The sequence below is a fragment of the Dermacentor silvarum genome, chromosome 9, assembly GCF_013339745.2.
Source record: "Dermacentor silvarum isolate Dsil-2018 chromosome 9, BIME_Dsil_1.4, whole genome shotgun sequence".
In the NCBI taxonomy this organism is placed as follows: domain Eukaryota; kingdom Metazoa; phylum Arthropoda; class Arachnida; order Ixodida; family Ixodidae; genus Dermacentor; species Dermacentor silvarum.
The window spans coordinates 130234932-130260406 of record NC_051162.1 but is presented as its reverse complement, the minus strand read 5'-3'; the positions used below and the strand labels follow the sequence as shown (position 1 = coordinate 130260406).

Below are 25475 nucleotides of genomic sequence, written 5' to 3'. Positions count from 1 at the left end.
ACAAACATCAACAGTTTTTCGCTGTTTGTGTTCGCTCAGGCGAACCCGAAACAACTATTCGCTTTTCACAATATTTTTGTTGAATTTCGGCCTGGGAGTCCAAGACGAAAAAACTGGTTCCGCTTTGCAAACGCCTAACTCGCATGCGACTCGAAGTCGCGACGTTGTGTGCCTCGCGTCCGTGGAACAAGCTGCCATACGGCACAAACACCGGCGGCGCCAGGCGCTAGCTCGCACCTACTAATCCTCTCGCCGCTTCGGGTACCCCCCCCCCCCCCCCCTACCAAGGGTCGCAGCAGCTTCGACGTGCACGGATGGGGGGTGGAGGGGGGAGAAGAGCGAAAAAAGGCGGGAAGGCCGAGAGCTCTTCTCCACGTCGCTGCAGCAAGAGAGCCGCTTGCAAAGAGGCGGTCCGTACCTGCCGTCCGGTGGCGTACGCTGGCGAGGCAGCCACTCGAAACGCGCGCTGCGATTCCAGGCAGAGCCGGCCCTCGATAGAGGGAGAGGGTGGGCCGCGGAGGAAGGAGAGGGCGAAAGCAGGCTCGCCGTGCAAGCCGTCGCGAAAACGCATTCGCTTCGCAGTCGCGCTCCGAGAGCGACCCGTGAACACGCCACCGCGCGCTGCGCCCTGCCGCCGCCACCGCCTGTTGTTTTTTTGGTTCCCCAGCGAAGACGTCACGAGTTCAGCGGAGTGTGGAACGCGTGCCTGGTGGCTGCGGCTTTTGTTTTGTGTTCCTTTAGGTTCCGTTGCCGCCGTTCCGAGGTGTGACACGCGTGTGGTGGCGAATTCGCGGTGATCGACGACGACGACTCGGAAGCAAGAAGGGCCCTCCTCCTCCTGGAAACGGAACCGAAATGGCTGCTGTGCCAATCGCGACGCTGATCGTACGGTCGTCACCGGTGATGCGGTGACCGGGCGGACGTCTTCGCCGTTCAGGCGCCAGGAAGAGCCCGGGAACATCTGCTTTAGATTCTTTTTTTTTTTTTTTTTTTCGTTTGTGTGAGTGAGTATCTCGCGTCACCGCCGATCTCTCGCGCAGTGTTGGGTGCAGACCCGTAGCCAGCGTGAGCGGACCAGCAGCCAAGAAGAGCGTTGCGCGTGATCGGGACCCTGCGAGGGGGTAAGGACTGTGACGCCAGATGTCCTAAGGACAAGAGCGGTTCGCTCGGCGTGATATATCCGCGCAGCCCGTACGGCTCCCCCACGGCCCCGGACCGCTGTCCTGGGCTAACCCACCAAAGGAAGACTCGTCCGATTGTCGGCGCCAAGGGGGCCGACACCCGTAGTATCGCGACGCCGTCGGCTCAGGATTACTACCTCGGTGATATCGGCGCCGGCCGCACCAGCTTCACCACGCTGAACTTCACGGACTTCTCGGCCGCCTACCCGACTTCCATGTCGGGGGTGGTGGCCGACCCCCTGGACCCGGACAAGTCGGCCTTCATGGAACTGCAAGGACAGGCGGCCCCCGCCCCTCACCAGCCGTATCCTCTGCGCGCCCCGGGCTACCAGCCGCCCGGTGCGCAGGGCCACGATGGTCCGCCGGGGTTCCAGACGCAGGGTCCGCACAGGGCTCCCCTGGGCGCCTACCCTTTTCCGGGCATCAACAACGGACCCCTGCACAACTCGTACGGCGGACACCCAACGCATCCGTACCTGAGCTCCTACCCCGGCGGACCTTGTGGACCGTGTCCGTCGCCACCGAGGGACGGTGAGTGAATTTCATTGGTCGATACGCAACTATAACGCTTGCTGAATGTGTCTCGAGGTACAATCGCGCACCCTGGATCACTGAGGACAGCCACTCCGACCTTAGTGGAAGGTTGGGAACCTCCTTCGAAGGGCACCCGTGAAGTTCCGTTCGTGGAGCCGAATGATACATTAGCACAGGTTCCGTTCGTGGAGCCGAATGATACATTAGCACGTGTTGGTTTCTGCACATGGCTCGTGTGTCTTTCGCCATTCGTGGGGCTTGCGTCTGTGTCAGTGGGTGCCGTGACAGGTCCTTGCTCACTGGTATATTATAGGTTTAGAGCGTTGCGCACGAGCTCGCTTATTCATTTAAGTTCCTGACTGCAAGAAGCAGCCTTCACCATATACTGCGCAATCTACACAACGTTAATGTTTTTTGACGGGCAATCGAAATAGCTCCCGCGACGCATTGCGAGTGTCACTGCATCTCAATTGGCGAGAATTGGTTATGTAAAGCAACAAGTGATAGATGCCTCTGGTTTCGTGATCGTCGCTAAGCTGTTGCGTATAGCTCACGATGCGCGTTGCTTATACAACCGATCACGCAAACTTCGCGTCATGTATTCAATGTCTTGCACTGCGCTATCTTTATGATACTGCCAATGCATCCAATTAGAATTGTAGACGTCTATCGCTGTTGTTCTTCTCGTGGAGCACGCGGTTTCGGTATCCTGGCCCTGGCAAAAAAAAAAAAAAAAAAAAAAATGGTTCACGAAAGCCTTGTTAGTTTCGAGGTGTATGCGATATTCGTCGCTTTCTGCTGAACCTATACAGCTGTCCTCCTCTGCAGGAGTGTCGGTGCGGTTAAGAACTTCTCGGCCAACAAAATCGCAACACTGACCGCCAAGTCCTAGCTTCGAAGAGTTTGTTTCGACGCGGCAGGTCGTCGACGCACTGATGGCTAAACAAGTTCGGGTGGTTGGCGTGGCTTTGAAAGTGGATGTACGGGCAAACGCCGGCAATACTGCTTCATCGTCTTCCCTGGAATATGCACAGGGCTCAAAGCACAATACCACAGTGGTCTTGTCACATTTCTTCGTGATCCTGCATGAGCGTACAATGCTCATGATTCCCGTCAGAGGGCAGATCCAGGCGCGTTGCGTGGTTGCCTTTTAGGGCAGTGATTTTCTTCCGTCCAGGTTCGGCGGTTTGTTAGCACGAACCGCGGGTCTGAAGTGCCGATATAGTAAACTCAGTAGAAACGGTAAAAATAACCCTCATGGTGGCATCAGGTGCCATTCCTTTTCAAAGAAGACGTTCACGTTTAACCTTGCCGGTTCACGCTTAGAAAATGCCGAGCAAAGAAAAAGAAGGCGAGGCGTTTACGCTATGTGGCATAACGGCAGTCACACCGCAAAAGGGTATATTCACGCCCCCGACGTGTGTGCGCGTCGGAAAATCGCCATGCAAATGTGCGTGTATAGAGTTGCGGCTTAAGTCTTCCAGTTGAATGGGCGCTGACCTCTCCCGACAAGATGATTATCCGCCGAGGGCCCCAATTACGCCTAAATGGCTTGTTTGCCTAGGTGGGAGGCAAAAAAGGCGCGCGAGATAATGAGATCATTGATCGAGACGCTTGTTGACTCTACCGCGCCGCGTGCGCCGTTGTGGCTTGCGGCTTCTTTTATTTTTTATTCGCCCCCCTCCCCCCTCTTCTTTCACTTATCTCGCGAATTACGCGCGCGACGGTTGTTAGCCTGTCACTACTCGCTTTCACGGACAATGATCACGGGTGTGTATATGTTTGGTCAGCGTGCCCCCTGGTCTTTCATTTGTACTGTTAAATGTTTCGGCGACGTCGGCAGGTTGGTCGATGGTAATATGGCCCGCACGGATACACAGATGCGTACTCCCATCTTGACGGGTTACTATAGATAAACAATGACTTACTTTCGACCTGTATATACTCTTTAAAAACACACATTTCGATCATTTCGCCGTAATAGATTGGTTATAGTAGAACGAAAAATTAAAATCAAAGCTTGAATTTTTTAATTTTGCTCCGAAACCCGAGCGCCCATACGTCGGTGCGGTGTTAGCGGATTTTAACGTACCTTATTTTCTAAAATTTCTTTTGAGCCATCTGTGGCTCTCCAAACGTTCTTGAAGCTTGTTGGGTTCACTCTTTGTGCTTCTTTAGAATTCACTGTAGCTCATTTTTACCGATGAGAAACTCAACTCGTGCGAGCAATGTGTTCGAGGCGGCGTCACCCATTATGCCCGTGTTTCGTGTCATTCACCGCACTACATGCACGCGCACGTGTACATAACTACGCTTTAGTGTCTAGAATGCATGCTCAGACACCTATAAATAAAGGCAACATATTGTCGACTCTTTTTTCTTTGTATTTTGTACGAGAGTCGTGCTGAGTGATTGAGTTTGGTCTCGTTTGCGTGATGCGTTTGAATGTGTCAAGTTTATGTATAGCTTTGTCAACTTGATTATAACGAGCAAGTGAATGGCGGCTTTTGCATTCTATTGTGCTTTGGGGCTTAAATAAACGCGAGTCCGTTTTCGGGCGATTGAGGAGCACTGCCTGATATATTGATATGTCGCGGCAAATCTATCATTTTTTTTTCTTGAGGTGCTCTATAGACTAGACTTACACAGCGTTGCCTACTCGTCGAATGACAGCTAATTATAAATATAAGCTGAAGTTAACAACAACAACGCACGTTCGTTATTCACGGTAATAGCGCGATTCTCGATCATTACTAGTCGCCGAATGCAAAGCACATCTTTAACGAAAATGCGAACTCATAATACACACCGGCCAACATTGCTTGCCGACCCGTTTGCGTTTGTTTTCTTTTGCAAACAAGCTAAATGTAGGCAAAATAAAAGTGTGTTCCGTCGGCCTTGTAGCGGGTAAAAAAAAATATCGGTGGCCGCACACCTGCGACCATGTTCCGCTGTGCTCGTGCGGAAAGCGACACATACTTCGGTCCTTGATGCGCACCGTGCCACGTACGACATATATGTTGCGTGGCATAAGCGACGACGCCTATCGAGCAGCTGCGACAGCAACGGATAAACATCAGACCGATACATAAACGAGAGAATGTGTAAATCTACGTCGTGTAAATCTCCGTCGTATACGCTGCATACGAAGTGAATCGCAACACTGCGCGCATGCGAATCAATTTATTTTATTTTGTCCTTCGTGTAACAGGATATAGCGCAGTAAACAGAACGAAGTGAGTCGGGCTTCCAAGAGGAGAATGTGTCCCGACATCGTGAAAATCATGCCACGTGCACGACAGAGCCGCGGTATAGGTTGTCACATATACGGTAATTATGCGCCTGGAATGAAATCATCAGACGAAGCTTCGACGTAGAGTTGGAACGTGCCTCTCGAAACAAACGTTATTCTGCCGTCCTGTCTATATGCGGGATGGTGGTGCAATGAGCTTCCCCGGTGTACGTCTGGCATGGAATGAAGGGCGAGCATGTTCCTGAGAGCTGAAGATTAACGTTGAACTTGAAAGTACGCGCAGAAAGGCGAAGCTCTTAACGGCATGATTCTATAAGCAGCTTTTCGTTAAGATAGTCTAAATACGGCACCGGGCGTTGCATTTTTGTTATTCGGAGCAGGATTGTCCCGGTAACATTCTGTAACATGTGGTAACATTCCACCTCAAGGATGTGTCAACTTCCATCTTCTTGATTAGTTACAGTGGAAAAGGTAACCGAGTCAGAACTGTGTAATGCATGCTTGTTTACAAGTAAACACTATAGCTTGCTATCTCCTGAAGGCATATCTGCTTGGTGCTTAATAGGCAAATTACTGAGAAGAAAGGTGCTGCATTTAATAAGCACGTACTGCAGAACTCATGCAAGAGATGTAAAAAGATCTACAGTTGGACGAGTTCAAGATTTACTCGCAATAGTTCTGCTATAGGCGGTCCTCTATAGTGCACCTCATTAATACGCGTGCAATAAGTAAATGCAGCATTCCATAGGAGCATCAAGATTGTAGACCATCACGTTCAGGCCTACGCAAGTTGCTCGACATTCGAGCACGAAGCCACACAACACCGTCTGTATAATCTATATATAGAACTGGACAGCTAGCAACGGTCTGCTGTTATCAATCTGTATTGCAGTCTCTTAACGACTACGCGCGCCAACTCTGTACAATGTCTCAAATTGTTCCATTGCAAGTAAGCCAGTCTCTATATATGCAACAGGTAGAGCCTTTCGATTATCCGCACCAGTGATCTGTACAGGCCGTGAAGACATCGGCTTTTGCAACGGTGTCCGCAATCGAGTTCAGGCAGCGCATCGGACACCTACTACAAGCACGCAAACAAACTGCCGTATCATGTTTCCCCGGCAACGCACGCACATATAGTGTATCTACCTGCATGCCCACCCGCTAGTCACACATCGTTCTTGAGAAATGGTTGCAAGCATCCTGCGGCGCCCGGTATCCACGCCTTCTGCCCTGCCGGCCGTTCTTCTTTTTTTTTTTTTCCTTCGCCTTTTTTTGTAGTTTCGAAACAGGCCGCGATCCTTCTCCGTCTCGCGATCTCATCGACACGTACACGGCCGCCGTGGAACGCCATAGCGTTCGCGTGGTGGTGGCGGTGTATACACACGTACAGACGCCGCCTGCAGGAAGGAGCTTCGGCTCCACTGTGGTGCGTTCGTCATTTCGCGGCGTCTCCGGCGGTGCGCTGTCGGCGAGAAAGAAAAAGGCGCGACACGACTTCTGAGAAACGACTCCATTAGGGGCGGTTCGGGCCGGGCTCGTTAGGGAGTGCTCGGTTTACCTGGCGCGGCGGCGGTCGGTCGGTCGGTCGGCATGCGCGAGACGGGCTGGCCGTGGTGTGGTGGTGTCGGCGCACCACCGGTCCACCTTGAGCCATCAGCGCCAGCTTCGGCATCGCGCATCTATCACGGCGTCGTCTCCGCCGCGCACAGTGTATATACTGTTTGTGTGTGCGCAGACTGGACGAGGAGGGCGGGTTCTTGCGCAGGCGGCGAGCTTTTGCTTGAGAGCGTGAGCGTTTGTTTGCGAGGGTGGTGGGGAGTGCTGTCTGTAGAACGCTTTGAGGCGGCAAACCGCGTTGAGCGTATTTCGGGCGTATTTTTTCGACGATGAAGTCGATGCGCCCTTCCGGCTAGGCGCGATAAACACGCCGTAATAATGGACGGTGTGCGGGGCCGTACCGTTTTAGCGTCAAAGGAGTATAGTGACGACACACGCTGAAAGTTGTGAAACAACCGCTCGCAGACGCACGTCCGGTTTGCTACCCTGCACTGGGAAAGTTGGTTTCCTAATGCCGCACCTACCGTCGTCGGCATTATTGTAACGTCATGACACAGAGCAAAATATGCTTACGTTGTCTTGAAATAGCGGTATACAGGTATGTTGCCGTTACCTGTGAGAAATAAAAAAAAGTGATGCGCGTTTGGTTTTGTACTGTTTCGCGAATGGCAGTCGCAGTAAGTGCAGGAGCTGAGTGAACCAGGTGATAACATGACGTGATGACCCATACATCTCCTGGTTTCCGAAACCGAAACTGGTATCGTAGAAACGGGTGTTGCAGTAAATTATCTAAGGCACTCTGGTGGTCTCCAGATTGTGTTCTAGGGTTTGGAGGGCTTGAACCTTCATTTAATGGAAGAAAAAGACAAGTCAAGAACGTCATGCCAGTAGTAGTTTAATCAGAGACTGCATGGGAGACATACACTTCGATTGCTGCGCTGTGCAAAACACTAATATATGTACTTATATGCCGCTTAATAGAACGTAACATTCTGCTAGTTGGTTTGCGCTAAGCATGATTGGGAGATAGCGCGACAAAACGGCCCGCGACAGAACGAAGAAAGAACGCACACAGTGAGCTACTCACACAAGTAGCGCTTCGCGTGCGCTCTTGTGTGCCGTTTCGTAGCGGTATTTACTATCATGCTTATATGTACTCGCTATAATACGGTAACCTTTATGAGGACGCGAATGGTGGAAAACAATCTATAGTTAACCGCAAGGCGCACTTCTGGGTGCTTGCTGGTGGCATCAGTATAATATGGTCATTGAGCTGTTTCTGAATTTAAATGAGTAGCTTTATGAAATCACTTCACGTATGCGAAATAGTGCACTGCATACGTGTGAAATAGGCGCTCTGTTGCATCTCGTATGTCGGCATCAACCACGCGGATCCGTGCATTTATCATAACCAGAGATTACGAGTGCATGGCGGAGATGGTCGCATGTTCAGACGCGGAAGCCTTGCAAGCCAGCGTGCATTTACACGGTGCGCTAATGCGAAAGGGAACGTCGAATTTGCGTTCAAAGCCTGTAATTTCTTTGTGTATGCTCGTGATGAGAAATAAGTTGCAGGAACTGGTATTTTTCAACTATATGCAGGGTGTTTCAGCGAACACTTTCAAAAATTTTCAAAGGCTGCCCGTGGCATGCATGAGCTGGTCTACTCGGAGAGGCGAACATTACTTGCACGAAAAATTGAAATGCATAATCGACTGATTAACAAAAATTTCCTAATTAAGTCTCCAACTAATTACCAATTATGGCCCATATTGGAATTTACAGATTCTAGCCGTGGAGTTCGCAAGGCGGAACTTCCCACTTCGAACGAATTCTCGAAACTGGCGTCATCCTGAGAATTAAACACCCTGCATGTAGTTTATAACACAAGGAATAGCAGTGAATGAGGTTCTGACTTGCGCGGTTTCTAGAATCGCTGTTTCAAGGCAGGCGAAGTGTTCCCTTTGATATCGGCGGAGAGTGTATACAACCGTCGTCCCCGAGTTCGTTCACGGTGCACCTTGGCTATGGGTGCAGCAACACCCGAGCGATGAATGCTGCAGCCGACCTGCCCCCATAGTGCACTCCGGCGATGGATTGCGCGCACCCCCTCGTCTGTGGGTCATCGATCACGCTCCGTGCACGGTGAGCACGTGTTATGTAGTGCGCGCGCTCGGACAGGCGCCGGCTATGTGCGTGTGCCAGATCGTGTGTGTCGGCATGCTCGCGTCCTTCTTGGGGCCAACGAGGCCAGCTGGTCTTGCAGCGCGGCACATGTAGACCGTGCCCGCGGATGACGCGGCCACTTGTTGGTCCAAGCGGTGGCTGCTTTGCTGCCCCTCCTGTGGGTCACGCAGTTATAAACCAACCTTTACTCGATGAGTCTTCGGGAAAAAGGTGCGGAAGCGACGACGGCACACAGATAGACCAGCACACCTAAGGTGCTTCCACTTTCGACAGATGTATGCAGTTTGGTGTTTAAGTTAGCACGAGTGAAACAGACGGCAGCCAGAAACTCAATAGCGCTGGTCTATACGTTGGTGGGTGTGTGTGGTGCGAAGTTACATTCACAACAGGTGAACCGCGCCTGTTAGATGTTAGCATGACTGCAGGCACGGTCGGGCACACTATAGTTCGTGTATTCACGCCGCTGGGGACGCTTTAATTGGAGGCAGGCCTGATGCCTAAGCCGTACTTTCTTAAAGAGTACAGTGATGACACTTCTGGCGTGCCACCATATACGCAATTCTTGGCGTCACAATTTTGACGTCGCCCGCCGGGCAATTAGCACGCGTGCCTACCGCGTGGCGTGGTCGTTGGGAAGGGATTCGGGGCGAGGCAGCGCGGATTCTGCGTCAGGAAATATACTAGGAAAGCTGGCACGTTTCTTAGTTTTTGTTTTCTTTAATGAGGGAATGTTCTCCGCGGCTTCTTTACCGGTAAAGTGACAAGGAAGAGAAGAGGGGAAGTGGCTTTCTGGGGAGTCGCGGAGAAAGGCCGCTGACACGCCGCTTACGAGCGGTACTTTCGCGCGAAGGCGATGCCGTGTCTTGGCACTCGGCGGGTGATCTGACGGCACCCTCTTACGGGCTCAGCGGGGGTGCCTCCGAAGGTAAAGCGCGGTGGTCGAGCTATTGCTGCTTAATTGAACATCACTCACATCTTGTTTATTGTAGCCGCCGCAGCGTGTGAAAAGGCGCGAGGTGGTTGCGGTTTTAAAGGTTTTTATTTTTTTTTATTTTGCTGCGTAAAGCAGTAGTGTTCAAGGAGACCCAGTGTAAGTCTCTGCATCGTCAGACTAGGATTTGATATAGGATTTGGCAGATTTGGGCAATTTCAAGGTTGGGGGTGTCATAATTAGCACAGTGATAATTATTTACCGACAGTAACTTGGCTTGAAGCCGAGGAACCGTGGTCGCGAAGAGCAAGTACATTTCGATTTCGTTTGAATGGAACGAGCGAAAACATTTAAACCTAGCCAAGTGCTCTGCGGGGTAAATAATTCGTAAAACGGTAAAAAAAAAAGGGGATGTCATATAACAGCGCCTATATAATTCGTTGATCAATGCGCTAGCATTACACTGGACAACCACCACCTTTTGTTGTTGGCGTCGCCGCAAACTATAAAGTGGGGCGATCTTCCCGGCTGCAACGAATAATCAAAGGCATGTGTGGGCTTATCTTGCCAATCCTATCGTATATAGTCGCTTATATATGTAGTATAAATACGTTTAAGTTTCTTTATTTTTCTTGTTTTATTTACTTATTTTGCGTGAATTCCGATGACTGAGTCTTCACGAAATTCAAGGGTGAGTAAGGAATATGCTATAACGGGTCACGGTTCAATGTTTTCAGTGCCGGTAAATCGATATAGGGTTTGCAGCGGGCTCTTCTGCGATAAGGTAGCAGCCGTTGCCTGTCTTTTGTGTCTGCATTAAGCTGGCGAAAACGCGCAGGGCGAGTAATAAAGGTCCCGTGTGCTGCTCCCTTGATGATGCACATCAGTGAGAAACAGATAAGAGATCAAGTGACTAGAGAGATTGCGTATTCCAAATCAAAAATCGTCCTGGCTGTGCCATTCAGCTTATCGCGAATGTTGCACTATATGGGTAATACACGGCGCCGTCACTCTTCGGTGCCCTTTGCGAAAGGGCTATCGTGTTTTCGGTGAATATAATCCATTTCTGATTATTGTGTCTCACGCTTTCTAAATTTACAATATGGAGATACTATTGCGTGTTTATTTATTATTGCTGCCGTCAATTGACCATTTGTCGATATGCGGTGGAACAGCATGCAAGATTTTCGCTAGGCTATATATATATATATATATATATATTCGAACCCGGATATATCGAATATGAAGGGGACCACAAAAAAGTTCGATATAAGGGGAATTCGGTAATATAAAATAAGAATGTGATAGAAACATTTTCAAGGTGATTTTACTGCTATTCGTTGTACACAATAATTCGTTATATGTGGGTTCGATATATCCTGGTTCGACTGTATATATATATATATATATAAGCTCCCGATTTGCGCGGAATACTTAGCCCTCGGGCGCATGGGGCTTCATACGATGCCAGACGATAAACACCCCGAGTATCTTGTTACACCGCAGAGTCCGCAGTTTTAGAAACTCTCTCGGCCATGACGCCTGGAGCGATGTTTTTGAGCACACGCTGTTTCGAAGACTTCACTGGAAAGTATCCAGGGAACGTGGATTAAGGTAGCACAGAAACGAACCAAACAAAAGGAAGATACCTGCGAGCGCCCAGTTTCGCAGCTTGGGAAGTATTTACAAAGCGCCCCGCGCGTCCTCTGCGTGCCCTTGCTTGCGCGAGCTGGCAGCCATGGGAAAGGGTGGCGGTGGGTTTTAGTCGTAAAGGAAGTTGTCTGCAGAAGCCGTGGTTGCTGCGCGGTTCAACTCTAGAACAATGGGCGTTTGTTATTGTCGTGCGTGAAGCTCTATCCCGTGCTTGTCGCCTGCTGTAAGGTGAAACGTGCTTCGCATGCGGCAGCTTGTCTGGCGGGCACGCATGCGAGGAAAAAAAAAAAAAAAAAAACTTCTGCGCTTTGCGTGGGTACGAAGAGATGAAGATGCATATCTGAAATGGCGGCCGGCCGGCCAAGTCGTCGCGAGCCGCACCTGCAGTAGTGCTTATCGCCCCGTGCCCAACTCACTCACGAACTCAATTTCTCAAACACGTACGCTCCCGAACCCCGCTTTTTCGTATTCCTCTCGTCGCAAAAAATAAGCACACAATTCAATTAAATTTCAATAGAAAGTCTATTGAATGCACTGCTAGGTACAAAAAAAAAAAAAAAAGCCACGCAAGAAATTTGATAGACTTCAACTGAAAGTCTATTACGTGAAATAGAAAGTCAACTAAATAAAATGGTTCCTATGTCCTATGTCCTCATTTGCACACGGACCATCACATCCTCACTCACGAACCATTTAACAGTCGCACGCATATGAACTACGGTTTTCACTTTTCTGTCCGCGTAAAACGTATTCGTGAGATTCAAGAGAAGTTCAACAGAAAGTCTAAGGAAAGCAACAGACTGTCGGTAGAAACGTCAACAACTTTTGTGAGGGAAAATTGACTTAATGTAGCGCGTTTGTGTCAGATTAGGAATGAACGACTTTTGCTCCAGACACGCGAATGCGTCTATATGGGATCTGTTGTTAAGGGTTTGTAATGACTGAGAAGGGTAGATACTAAACGGGGCGCCCACAGAGGGGGGGGGGGGGGGGGGGGGGGGCTGTGTAAGGCAGCGGTGGGTTGCGCCGTGTGCAAATCATTCCGACAGCGGCCGTTTGCAAACAATGGGCCCCGTGCCGAGTATAGTTTCTTGTACGCGCTCGAGATTTTTAATTTTTTTTTTTGTTCGTTGTATCTTGCGTGCGGGCCTCCTTTGGACGTGGGGAGAGGATTCTCCGGCGAGGGAGTGAGTTGAGGTGGCGAGGAGGTGCGTCGATTGTTGCGGGCGATTAATTGCGGCTCGAATCGTCGCTCTATAATTACTGGATTACGGGGCGTTCTTTATTATTAGCGATAGCCGTGGTTGCTTATATATACACGCACACGCCACCTCCAGCCCTGACACGGCGCTGAGTCGGTCAGATTTCTCCAGGAGCGCCACCTATATGGTCGGGAAAGTGTTGGAGGCTGATAAACTATGAAACCGCGAGTGGCTGTAAAGCTGTGCGATAAGCATGCTTTCTTTTTTTTTTTTCACGGGAGAGTACTTCAGTGCCTCTAATTGTTGCCCGTATAAAGTATCGAATGCGGTAGTTATGTCCAGCTTGTAGGAGGTTCGAAAGCGCATGCGCACCCAAGCCACATGTGACGTATTTGTAGCGTATCTATACGAAGCTGCATCGCTGCGTATTTTGCACTGTGTGATATTGGCGCGCTGTGTTCATGACTAAAGTGCATGACAGGAAAGGGCAGTCACAATTCTTGCGTGTTCCAGCAATAAAGCGCAACTTCTTCTATCTTAAGACGAGAAAGCGCAATTATCGTTTCTGAGGGCACCAAAGAGCAACACTATAAATATCTATACTGATAACATATCCTATCAGAACTTTGTTCATTCATTTGGCGGAACGAAGCTGATTATTATTCAAGAAATTGTAGGACAGAATTCTCTTTGTTCAGATTCGCGCCTAACTTCGTCGTGGGTGCGCCAATGTGACGTCAGGCATTTCGAAGTATCTCGTATTTGCCTCGTCTTGAAACCAAGGAAATATCTCGAACCTTTCCAGGTTGAGTGCATGGTTCCTTTAGAGTGCAATATAGTTTTTTCTTTACCGGCAAGACAATATAGACTCATCTGGCAAGACATAGTAAAGTCATGACCTCACGGGAAGATGTGTAGGAACTTCAAGGCGGCTGACACGACCACAGCCGTTGACAGCACAGGGTGACAGTTCACACAGTGTCGACTATACGGCGTGGCATTGACGCTTACAAAATATATCGCCTAGCTTCCATATTGGAATAGCTGACAACACTGCTCAATTGTGATATGACTGTGGTCGCGAGAACACGTTTTGTATGGCTGTCCTTTAATACACTTTTACAGATTCAATCGCTCGCGATCTGCCCTATATAGCTCGGGGTGACGCCAGGCCCTCGTCAAAACGAATCATTTCCGAGTACCGACCTCATAAGCAGAGGGCTACGAAACTTGCACAAGCGACCTTATCATTAGCTTAGCACTGAGAATGGCTGTTATGCTGTTTCACGTAAATGACTAATCCAAAGCTACCAATATTAACCCCTATAGTGCCTCTTAATCCGTCAGAAAAATCGCCAAAATGACATATATAGAAAGGAAAAGGAATACTACATACACAACCATCCTGACCTTTCAGAAACATTACTCACTTTCCAGAGTGGTCTCAACGCCTCATTGCTCGTTTATCGACCACCCGCATTACATATAAAAATGGAAAAAAAATAGAGCGAGAGAGAGAGAGAGAGAGAGAGAGAGAGAAAGGTGGAGGACGCGTAAGCTTCGCCTTTAAGGGTGGAACGCGATAGCATTCAAAGATCTCTGGCTGCTTATCAAGCTTTTTTTTTTCTCGTATATTCAAATTACAATCCGACGCTATCGCGTCTGTAGGTTGTGGTTAAATCGTACTTTCCGATTTTTCTGACGGATTTTACTTCGAGAAATGCAATTTTTGTTCACTAAGCGTTGCGCCACGCGAAGGGCCTGTCCGGTCGGGGTGGTTCGGGATGATGTGGTTCGTCGGCATGATTGTTTCCGCCAAAGACGGCAGCGCTCATACGCCGACGCCGGATTTTCTGCGACACGGGGCCCTTAACGCTATCGCGTTAAAAACCGAGATCGTTTTCCTCGCCGCCGCCGACGCCCTCTAACGCGTACGAGAGGCAATTTTCGCGCGTGTGCCGGCCATTGCTTACACCTCTGATGCTGCACATTGTAGTATTTCGCGTCTGGCTCGTTGCGTATTCTGGTCGAGGCGCCACGGCCGATTGAGCTGTTTCCCTTCGCTGGCATGTGTCGCGCCTGCCTTCGAGTGGGCGCCCGTGTTCTTCGCGGCTCGTTATCTGCCCCGATTAAGATAAGCCGCTGTCGAACGCCGCTGAGGCGCGCGCGTGGCGGTGTGTGTGTGTGTGTGTGTGTTTTTTTTTTTTCATTTATTTCTTTGTCTTATAGAAAGGCGCCACTGTTCTCGCCTCGTCGAATGTGTATTCCTTTGGACGTGCTCTGCATGGCGATTTGCGTTTTCGAGAAAAGAGAGCTACTGTAAGCAATATTAAGCGGTTCTTGATGACTATTTTATCCAACGTGTCATTTTTCCTATGCTCTTGATTTGGTAGACCTCGAAATTCTGATTAGGCGCGGGAAACTGAACGCATAAGCATCTAAAAGCGTTCTTGATACGCTTCATGAAGCGAGCTTTCAGTTACAAGTGAATAGCTCAGCAGACAAATTACTTATTAATTACTGTATGGGCCTATTTGGTCCTCCTCAAATAACATTTAGTTGTTCTTCATTTGTACAAATGTACTATCCGTGGCCAAATATAAATGTGTATACTGTATAAGTTTTTCTAATTTTCCGTGATGTGGAGCTGCTCTTGGTCATCTCAGGGTTAAATGCAAAAAAAAAAAAAAAAAAAAAGCAAGAAAAGAAAGTCCAAGCTGGACACGCTGTACCTGTGTAATGAAAGAGAGAGAGAGAGAGGCTGCATAAAGGAAAGAGACGCTGTCTAATGTTTCGCCTCTTTCAACTGTCACCTGAAGAACAGCCAATAGAATGGAATGGGGAAGAGATGGAGGCTGCGAAGCGTGTGCTTGAAACAAGTTCCCAGCTAAGCGAGTCAGCCTTAGTTGGCATGTTTTGTAACAGCACAACAGGAAAGAAGATGGTGACTTTGTGGAGTTGCCCTCATAACACCCCTCCCTTGATTAAAATTGAAACCCTAAAATGGCGTGATAGAAAATTTCGAGCACTTATACAACTTTTGGAGTGCTGGGACACGTGTCGTTCAACGATATATGGTCCCGAAGTCCTTGTGCTGTTTACCGTGGTATCGGTTGCAGCAAATATATGCGTTGATGCACGCGAGCAATCGTCTGTCTAGAAGAACAAAGAGTTCGAGGCGTTTTTGTTTATGACAGTGGCGATCCCCTGTGGTGGAGATACCTTTTTCTTCCTCCTTGTACTTTATCCTGGATTTTGTTTCTTCCCGCTGGCTTTGTTTTAATTCTTTCACCTCGGTGCTGGCTTGTTGTGACTAGTGGGAACGCCAGTGAGTTCTTAAATTTTCCGGTTGCATTGAACGCTCACTGAAATCAGAAGTGAACCGGCAAGCATCCGAATCACTTCTGCATGCTTGAGAAAAGCGCTCGCAGCAACCCGCCAGTCTGGGTCAAAAAGCGGTGCAGTCTGGAGAGAGTGCGAGTTCCAAATGTCGTGTTATACGGGATGCGCCTCTCGCTCGGTTCTGAGTAACGGTGTGAGTGTGTGTGTGTACTATGCGTGCCCGAGACGGAGGAGGCGTGCGGCCATTTCCGACCGCATCGCGCATCACTTGGCAGTCGCGCGGGACGATTAGCGACGCCTGGAAAAGGCCCGGTGCGCCATAACCGTTCCGGCGCATCCGTCCAGACTTTCTCGCTATTTCCCTCGCCCTTTGTGTCGGACTGTACTGCCGTTTTCACGCTTATTCTTATTTTTCTTCTATTTTTTTGCTCGTCTGGCGCAATAGGCGACGACCCTGACTTTGTGGAAACGGCGCGGTCTCGTTTTTTTGTGTCTGTGTCCTTCCTCTTCATCGTCCACCCCCTCCAACTCGCTTTCGTTGTTCAGTCTCGTCCGAGCAGACCACTGGGTCTGTGGGTCTATATACCTTGGCCTCTGGTGCGTGGTTTCCGAGTCGTGATGGCCGGCTGCATTCCTAAGGAAGCACACGGTCCAAGTGGCGGCCGGCTTTCGCTGTAGCCGTTGCATGACGTAATTTTCTTTCTTTAGCCACCTTCTAAGCAGGAGTCCTTTGCGTTGCCGTTGTCTTGGCACAAGGTGGCGAGAGTGTTCGGGAAGAGACCCGGTCTTTTTGTGTCCGACCGTTGGTTGCATTCGCGGGCGCTGAAGCGACGACGACGACATTGTCTGGGAGGACGCGCTTTTTTACGTCATGCGGTTGCGGGGAACCACGTGACCGACGCGCTAACGTGGTCACGTGGCTTGACGCAGCGCGGGCGTGTAAGGACGCTTGTGCAGTGTCCGAAAGTGAGAATAATGGCGGACGTGAAAACTCGGTTCCTGACTGCGGTGATTTAATGGACAGTCGTCTTCGTCGCGCATCGTTTTGCAAGACGGAATGATTTACCGTACATACGGTTATAACGCGGCATGGCATGAAGTGTCTAATGAGACCGACGTGGTGCATCTTTGCAAAGTGCTCAAACTTGTTGAGACGGACATTTTGACAACGTGTCGATGCGCTGACCCAATTCCAAGTTGCGTGCCTTCGCTAGAATAACTTTTTTTTTTAATTTCTTTGTCGATGTCACGTTCTCTAATTGTTTGCTCCCGAGTGTGTGCTGACAGCGTTAAGATGCACAGACGGCCTGACGCCTTGCTTGCCGGTGCCTATCGTCACCTTATCTCAAGAGAGCGGGTCCCAACTGCATTCCATCCCGAAGTTTCGAGTCTGGGGCCGTGTTCACCCAACGATCATCCCGCGGCACCTATAATACACATGACCGCATCGCTTCCACGACGCACCTCTATAGCAGGCAAGAGATCTGCCTCATCCGATACAGACTGAGCACGGTGGGCTTGGCACTGGGCGATCTCTGCCGGGGCGATCCTCCTGTTTACCATTAGCGGCCCAAGGGGCAGGGTCGTCGGCGGCGCTGGTTTTCCAGGCAGCGTGATGCTCCTGACCTGGCAACTGCGGCCACCACGATGCCCTCGTCGTCTGCTACATTCGTTGCAGACGTCGGAAACCATTAGGACCCGTCCCTGGCATTCCCTTCGACTTTATTTTTTGTTTATTTCTTCTCGAATTTCTCTTCCGTTTTCGTTTTCTCGTTGATTCCCGTGCCTCGCGAGCTTTGGCGGGAGCGTTTCGGTTTTTCTATCTATCCGCGTGTTGCGTGAACGCTGTGTCGGCATTTTGACTTCCAGCCGTGAACGCATCGCGAGGTCTGCCGTGACGCCGTCAGCGCATGCGCTTTGTGCAGAAACCGTTTTCTGGGAAAAGTGGGTTCGTGCGAGGGGGCGACACGCCTGTTTGAAGCGAGGAAGGGGGGGGAGTCCTTTTATGACTGTGTCGGATGGTGGGGTGTCCATTGTTGAGTCACGTGGCGCACCTAAGCACGTGTCTACCGTTGAACAGCGTGCCAGTAGGCGTCTGCATAAGGAACCGTTCCAATGGAATGCATATAGGCATTGGTTGCATGCTGTCTCCCACGACACGTATAAAAATAGATGTTAATCAGTTTTGCTGAGTGATGTTCTCAGCGCGTCGATGATAAGGTTGCGACACAACAGATAGTTGGTCTGACGTTTGCTTTCTTTTTTTTTGCCTGGGGGTCAACAAGTCGTGCTGGAGCGGAGTGGGAGCAACCGCCGCGATGAAGCTCACGAGCAGGAACGCAAAGTAAAATTCGTTAGAGAGTTTTAGTGCTTCGTTTGTGACTACCGCTGGCCTTTTTCGAGTTATGTGTAGAAAGGGTGAGTATTTCCTTTCGTCAGTCGTTGAATTGCGGGACAGTATGTACAGGAACTGCTCGCGTTAAGTTCGAGCGTTATTACAACCGATGACAACTGCATGCAGATTGAAAGCGAGGGTCTTACGAAAATCCTGCAGTTCTCTCATACCCGTCGTATTAAAAAAATAAAGAAATATATATATGTATATACATCGTTGCCATGACCACTCCATTTGTTATATGTACGCTGGCAACGTGTCGAAGTTCTGCCACGTTCGATATCCAAGATGCATGACCGCCACTCCTTCGAGATGTGCTGCGAGAGCTCAGAAAATTTCCTTCTGGCGCTGACGGTTGGCGCACCTTTGCGGGTCTCCTTGAAGCTCAGTCAAGAGGAAGCGTCTCGATGTTGCAGCAATGAAGAGCAAGTAAAAAAAAAAAAAAACAACAACAGAACAAAGCCCGTCCTGAGGTAGACAGTAAGAGAAAGAGAGAGAGCCAGGAGTGATACCCCGCACACCTCCCACCTTACATCTGACAGCCTTCGCTGCTTCATGGGCTTACTTTGCTGGGCATGTATCGTTGAAGGTGAAGAAAAAGGCTGGCAACGCAACGAGAGGCAATGCGGAGAGAAAAGAAGTATGGAGCCATAAAAGAAAGTGCCGAGAGCTCGAGAAGGGCAGAAACGGAAAGCGCTCGGGGAACAATGGTAGCGCTAGCTTGATTTTTTTGTTGTTGTTTTGTTTTGTTTTTCGCGGCATGTGCTTGAGCGAGAAAGCGCGTTCTTCTTCGAGGAGGTAGGAAGGCCGTGGCTGCGTTTACGAAGTGCCGAGGCGGCGGTGCCTTTCCATGGGATCCGACATTGTGGCGTGGATGTGCGAGGTTTGTTTCAGTTTGGAACTGAAACGGCGGCCGGTTGCATGCGTCGCGCATGCAACCGACCGTCTTTTCTTGGATGTGCGAGGCGGGTCTCTGGCCCGCGTGCCGCATTTTCTCGCACGTAAGCGACCTGGACTATCGTGGTGCGTAAGCGCAACTCTTTCGCTGTTTCTCATCACGGCAGTGCGTGTAAAGGATATGTGTACACTACTGTACACTAGTTTTGAATGCGGACATTTGGTATTCGGGTCTCGCAGAGAGTGGAGAAGCTGGGAGGTTGACTGAAATTTGTCCAGTTGGGGCTATATACACTACACGACAGTTGGGCGACGGGAAGTGCCAAGGAAGAAAAAAAAAGAAGGAAATAATGAGCTCAGATCAATCACGTGCTCTAAGACAAGACAGGGCACGTCGTATAATCGATTTACATGTGTGACATCCCAAGCAAACTCGATGGAACAGTATGACAATTTCTCACGGCATGCCGAAAGCAAATGAAACAGGATGCCTTAATCCAAGAGATTTTGAGTTGGTGTACCTGGTATATAGGTACAAATAAGTGCAAGTTCTACGACAGCAGTTTCTTTTTGTTTTTTTTTTTCAGAAAAGAAAGTTTGCCATCACTTCCAATATCACCAAACAAATCAAATCCAGAGGAGCGTGGCAGGAAGGGGCGGTGTGGTTAAACGAGAAGAAACGCGGTATTGCAGAGAGTCTGCGTGTGCAGGCATACGGGTGAAACGCCGGGGCGGCATCGTCGGGCCGATCCTTTCTAGTATAGGCGACCCCGAGGTCTGGCCAGCGGAAGGTCTGCGGCCGATGCCGAAGGTCTCTCTCTCACGCGGGTCGAGGCGTGGTCTTGGCGGGCGATGATGCGAGCCCGGCCGTCTTGTCTCGTGCATATACGCCGTCTCGCTTTTTTGTGGCACGCAGAATCCCTCTCCGGGCGCCTTGCAGGAATCTTGCCTTCGGCTCGCCCCGCTTTTGTCTTGTCTTGGGAAAATTTGTTTCTCCTTGGCGCCGAGGTATTCCACCGCAAGTGACGCCGGTCGCCCTTTTAGTCTTCTTCTTCTTTTTTTTTTTTTTTTGAGCTCTCTCTGACGTCGCCTGACTTCTTCGGAACAGATCGGGTGACCTTTCTCTGCTACCGAACTAAAAAATCACGCAAGCCGGCTGCGAAACGTTCCATAAACATTTTTTTTTTCGGCGGCGTCGGTGGATTTTCGGTATGCGGCTTATGGACTCTGGCTCAGATTACGCTCAACAGAAAGCCTGAACGACATTTTACAGTAAGAAAAAAAAATAGGATGAACTTGTTCACTTATATTTCTGGCCATATAGCGTGTACACAGTCGTACAGAAAATACAGTGACACTGTTTATTTTTAGGAGATGATTAATTATTAATTACATTCTTCAACTATCCACAACTGTAGGCTTTGAGTGAGCACCGCAACGCGTTCGGTTGTCAATGACCCACTAGAAACCGAATAAAATAATACTTCGGTGAAATGTGTCCGTAAGCGGTTTGTAGACGTCATATTATTGTGGTCAATATTAATATTGATGTACCTTTCCTTTTCTTCCATTCGCCCCACTAAGGCCTCGGGAATTCCTGTGAAGCCCATCCACCCATTCATACATACATACATGCAACATCGGTAAGAAGTTCCCAGGCCACAGCGTTCATGAACACGTTGACTTCGTGCCCTGTAAAGGGGCTTGTGTTTGCTTCTAACAGCTCCAAGGTTTCTGAAGCGAACCATCAACAACTTGCTGTGTTAAAATTACTTAAGGTGCCTTTCCCGCCAATACGTGTGCGGACAAAAACGTCCCAAACCCAAGGTGATCGCACAAGTTGTCGCCTGGGAAGTTTTGATGCGTAGAATGCACACATAGCCGCGCAGGTTGTATCGGCTTGTGACAACCGTGGCATCACGGGAGGGCCGTTTCTAATTTCTTTACACTCGCCTTTTCTTTTGGACGCACTTAGCAACAGAGGACAGAGAGAGAGAGTAAAAAGAAAGAGAGACACAGACCGTGACAGAACGTGTCTTTGGATGGACGATCCCGTCGAGAGACAGGGTGGCCTTCGAGTGACGTCGACTCGTGCTATGCGAGTCTCAAGCGGTGGCCCGAAAGACGGAACGTGGGCCTTTCCGTCAGCGCAGGCCGAAGGGCGCGTCGCCCGAGGGCTGCAGGCGGGAGAGGGGGTGAGTTTGAGGAGGAGGAGGAAAGAAAAGCCACCGCTGCCACTCCAGCAGCCACGCAACAGCGCGCACAACCACGCATGCACGCAACTACACGGCGTGACGGCGCCCACATGCAACGCTCACTGCCTGCGTCGTGTGCGTATGTGTGGACACGTGACACTTGGAAGCGTGCATGGTCGAGTGTACACTCTGTGTAGGCGAAACCTCGAGCGGCGGGGCGATGAGAGAATGAGAGGCGCGTGATCATATATATAGGGTGTGCGATGGTGGGCGATCGCGATGTCGCCGTTCTTGTTCCGCCGCAGCCTGCTCGAACGATTACGTGCGCGGCCATTTGCGTGCGTACTTTATATAGAGGGCGTTTGTGTTGTGTGTGTGTTCACCAAACTAACTCTTGCGCGTAATTAAAATTTGTGGGGTTTAACGTCGTCTCGGTGAAAAAATGTATTAGGGATGCCGAATTTAAGTGCGCTAAACCGAATGAATTTAGATCATTTGGGTTTTTTCATCCAAAGCACGGTACGCGAGCCCGTTTGCACACCGCGCGCATCGCTATGCGGCTGTCGGCAATCGAACCCGGGACCTCGCACTCGGCAATAGAGGCGCGTGATCATGAGGCAAAGTTGCGCTATTGCGATGTGTTTTGTGCCTGCCTGTTATCTGATACTATACGGTCATTTGGTATATGATCAAATGGCAGGCGCAACGTTAAGATACAGGAAGAGAGCGATGTGGATCGGAGAGCAAACGGGCGTAGCAGGTATTCTAGTCGACATTAAGAGAAAGAAATGTAGCTGGGCAGGCCATGTAATGCGTAGGATGGATAACCGGTAGACCATCCGAGTTACAGAATGGGTGCCAAGAGAAGGGAAGCGCAGTCGAGGACGGCAGAAAACTAGGTGGGGTGATGAAATTAGCAAAGTTGCAGGTAGAAATTGGGAATCAGCTAGCGCAATACAGGGGTAACTGGAGATCGCAGGGAGAGGCCTTCGTCCTGCAGTGGACATAGAAATAGGCTGACGACGACGACGATGAGGATACGGTCATTTTCCTATTACCCCGCTTCGTAGTAGAAAAATTCAAACCAGAACAGGAGCTTGCTGCTTTTATCTGCGTAATAGCCGTGTCAGCATTTTTACACACGCAAGAAGACAAAACGAAAGATGAAAGAAAAGGAATACAATAAAAAGATGCGGGGCCATCACGCGAGTTCAATACGGTAGGATCGTGCGTGCGTTTGTGCGCCTTGGTGAGAGCTCGTGTTCATGTGTGTGTTTTTAGAAGTCTGTGCGAGTACACACGTTGCGATGTCGCGGTGCGTGGTCACGTGCTCGCCACTCCCGCCTCCACAGCCTCCGGCGTTATTCCCTTCTCCGCTTTCGCTGTCTCATTTGGCGCGCACGCATCAATCCCGACTGGGCGGCAAGCAAAGTGCGGTCGGTGCTCGTTACGTGATTGAGTGGCGAAGACTGTCCCTGCGCTTCGTCCACTTCGCCGGCCTTCGCCTGTTATTAGCACTTCCGTCGAGACCGACGCGCGCCGATGTTTTTTGTTTTTCTTTCCTTATGCGTATTCTTCGCTGCCGCGGAGGAGCGGATGTCGTCGAGTGATTATACGACTGTCGTCGAAGCAAGAAGTGAGCCTGGACGCTTGTCCAGGAGTGGCAGCCGTTTCGCGAGCAGAGCTCCACCGTGTGTATAGGCGGTACAATACCGCGACGAGCTCGGTCAGTGTGAAAAATCTCGGTTTATACCACATACGTGGCTTCATATCCGGCTGTAAGGAATGTAATATATTCTAGCGTTTGTGCTTTATTTTCGTAGCAGTGACTGCACCATGTTTGGTAGAAATCTGCTATATATATCTAAAAGGTTTCCCTTCACCTGTCAACATCGTCATTCGTAGATTTAGCAATTTAACGCTGTACAGAATCAAGTCGGTTCTATATACTCTACATGTTGAGTTTTCCGATGCATAACAAGTAAAGCATAGTTGCATCGCGTCGTGCATCAGACTGCCTTTACCTTAGTTGGGTTTTTGCGGACCCGCTGTTGTCATGCTTTTCCTGATATATATATATACACGCTTGAGGGCTGCTTCACCACGCATCCTTCGTTCTGGCGTCTTTACTGCCTTATACCAATTTAGCTTACTCTCGTGGTATTGTATGCACTAATACAGCGTAACATAAGCACCTCATTGGAAAGTGAGACATTTTATCGAACTATACCCTTGCTGATATTCTAAAGTATTCCTGTCGAGTTTCTTTAGTTTACAAGAAGCAGTTTTTAAAATAACAGCTATTCGAGATTAGTATCAATTCATGTTCAGGAAGGCTCATGGAGGCAGAGATAACGCATGCAGGCAAGTACAAAGCGCACTGGTGCCCTTTAAGCACCGTGCTATCGCGGTATCCATAATCAACTTGTACGATTTTATTGTAAACTACCCGATCTTAAGGGCTTGTTTACGATTGTCGTAATGACACCAGTTAATTTTGCTATTTTTGGTTCGCGTTCAGTTTTCGGGCAAAACTGATACAGAGAATACGGGTTGAATCGACGAGCGATTTTTCGGACCCACTCGATTATTCGGACCTACCGTCAGCACCGCCACCTAGTGGCAGAACCAGTATACTATAACGCTCGTCGAAATTTCGGCCGTCCTCCATGAATATCTCGCCAGTAAAGTTCACGAACATTTCAATTTGTGCCACAGATCGCCTTATCTACCACTACAGAGCAGAGTGCTCGTTGACAGCGCTACAACAGAACAAAGCTTGCGATTTTTTTACAAATATAAACAGTCAACGTCTATTGTAATTTCATTTCCATTTAATTATAATTTCTTTAATTAAGTTCATAAGTACAAGTAATTTCCCCTATGCTGTCCTTTGTGTCTTTGTTTGTTGGCTTCCTATGACAAAACAATTTTTAGTATTTTTTCAACTAATTTTCAATATTTTTGGGCTTCGACAGTCGTTTTGTTTCAAATTGTTAGGCGGGCATTTCTGGTACTGTTGTCGCGGTTCACCACAGCGTTTGCGTCGGAACCTGAGAGAAAGGTTTCAAAGCCCGCATAGGGCGGCGAGCGGGACAAGGACGAGCCCGGCGTGGCGCGTGCGCCGCTGATGCCCGCGGGGCTTTTTTCTGGCGCTGCGAGCGGAAAGGGGGTGGAGGGAGAGTCTTCAAGGTAGTGTGTGTGTGCGCGCCCGCTGTAAGGGGCCATGCTGCCCAAGCGGTGATGCTGCTGGCCGTTCTGCTTGGCAAAGGCTCGGCCTGGCTTGCCCGCCGGCCGCTACGAGAGCCGCTCTTGCCTTTCGTTTACTCTTTTTTTTTTCTCTTTGTTTGTTCCGTCTCCTTCTCTTTATGGCATCATCTTTTTCTTGACGCGGACGTCACCATTGTCTTAGGAGACGGCCGGGCTCTTGTCTCGCTTCAAGCGCGCTTCGCGGCGGACGACGTTGCTTAGTCGAGGAAAAATCCAGTGCCTTAACCCGGGTGAAGGTTGGGAGAGGCAGTGTTACTCGAATGGCAAGAAAAGAAAAAGGAATGGAATATGTGAAGCGACCTTGGAGAAATATTGAAGGAAAGAAAACTACCCGGCGCAGTGACTCAGCGGCTACCTCTGCGTTCCGGTGTGAGCGCGAGGTCGCGGGTTCGTTTCCCTGCCGGCTGCTTTCCGATGGCGGTGGGGTATATGTGAGAAAACGTTCGTCTACTTGCATTTTGGACTCACGTTAAGAAACGCCAGTCGGGATATTTCAATGCGGAGCCCTTCACTCTGCAGGCGCCTTTCGTACCTTGCGTGTTGCTTTGATGTTACTGCTGTGCCCCTGTGACAATAAAAAGCTGCTAGTGCGAGCTTCGGCTCGCCGTCTTGTGTGCGTGTCTGCATTTTTCTAATCTGTGCTCCGGTCCGTTTAATTACCAATCGCTGGCTGGGTGGTTAGTTAAGGTGTTTACTACAGGCAGGGGTAAGCCTGACAGTCTGGGCCGACAACTGCTCCGCCTATGCGTCTCCTCGGCCATTCAGAAACGCTTACCACGTGTCCATAAGCTCACTATCGCGTAGATGTGCGATTAGAAGGCGCATTGAAGTCTTTCTTATTCACAGCAGGTGCATCAGATGGTTAGCTCGTCAAA

The 25475-nt window shown here is 49.7% G+C and overlaps 1 protein-coding gene across 1 annotated transcript in view; it reads left to right on the top strand.

Annotated features, from left to right (window-relative positions):
* The first annotated feature begins 1075 nt into the window (after positions 1–1075).
* LOC119464298 (homeotic protein distal-less) overlaps positions 1076–25475 on the top strand; it is a 95243-nt gene continuing 70843 nt past the window's right edge. The window contains exon 1 of the mRNA XM_037725204.2: positions 1076–1712. Within this exon, the coding sequence (XP_037581132.1) occupies positions 1397–1712 (316 nt within the window). The 5' untranslated portion in view covers positions 1076–1396. The remainder of the gene's footprint in view (positions 1713–25475) is intronic.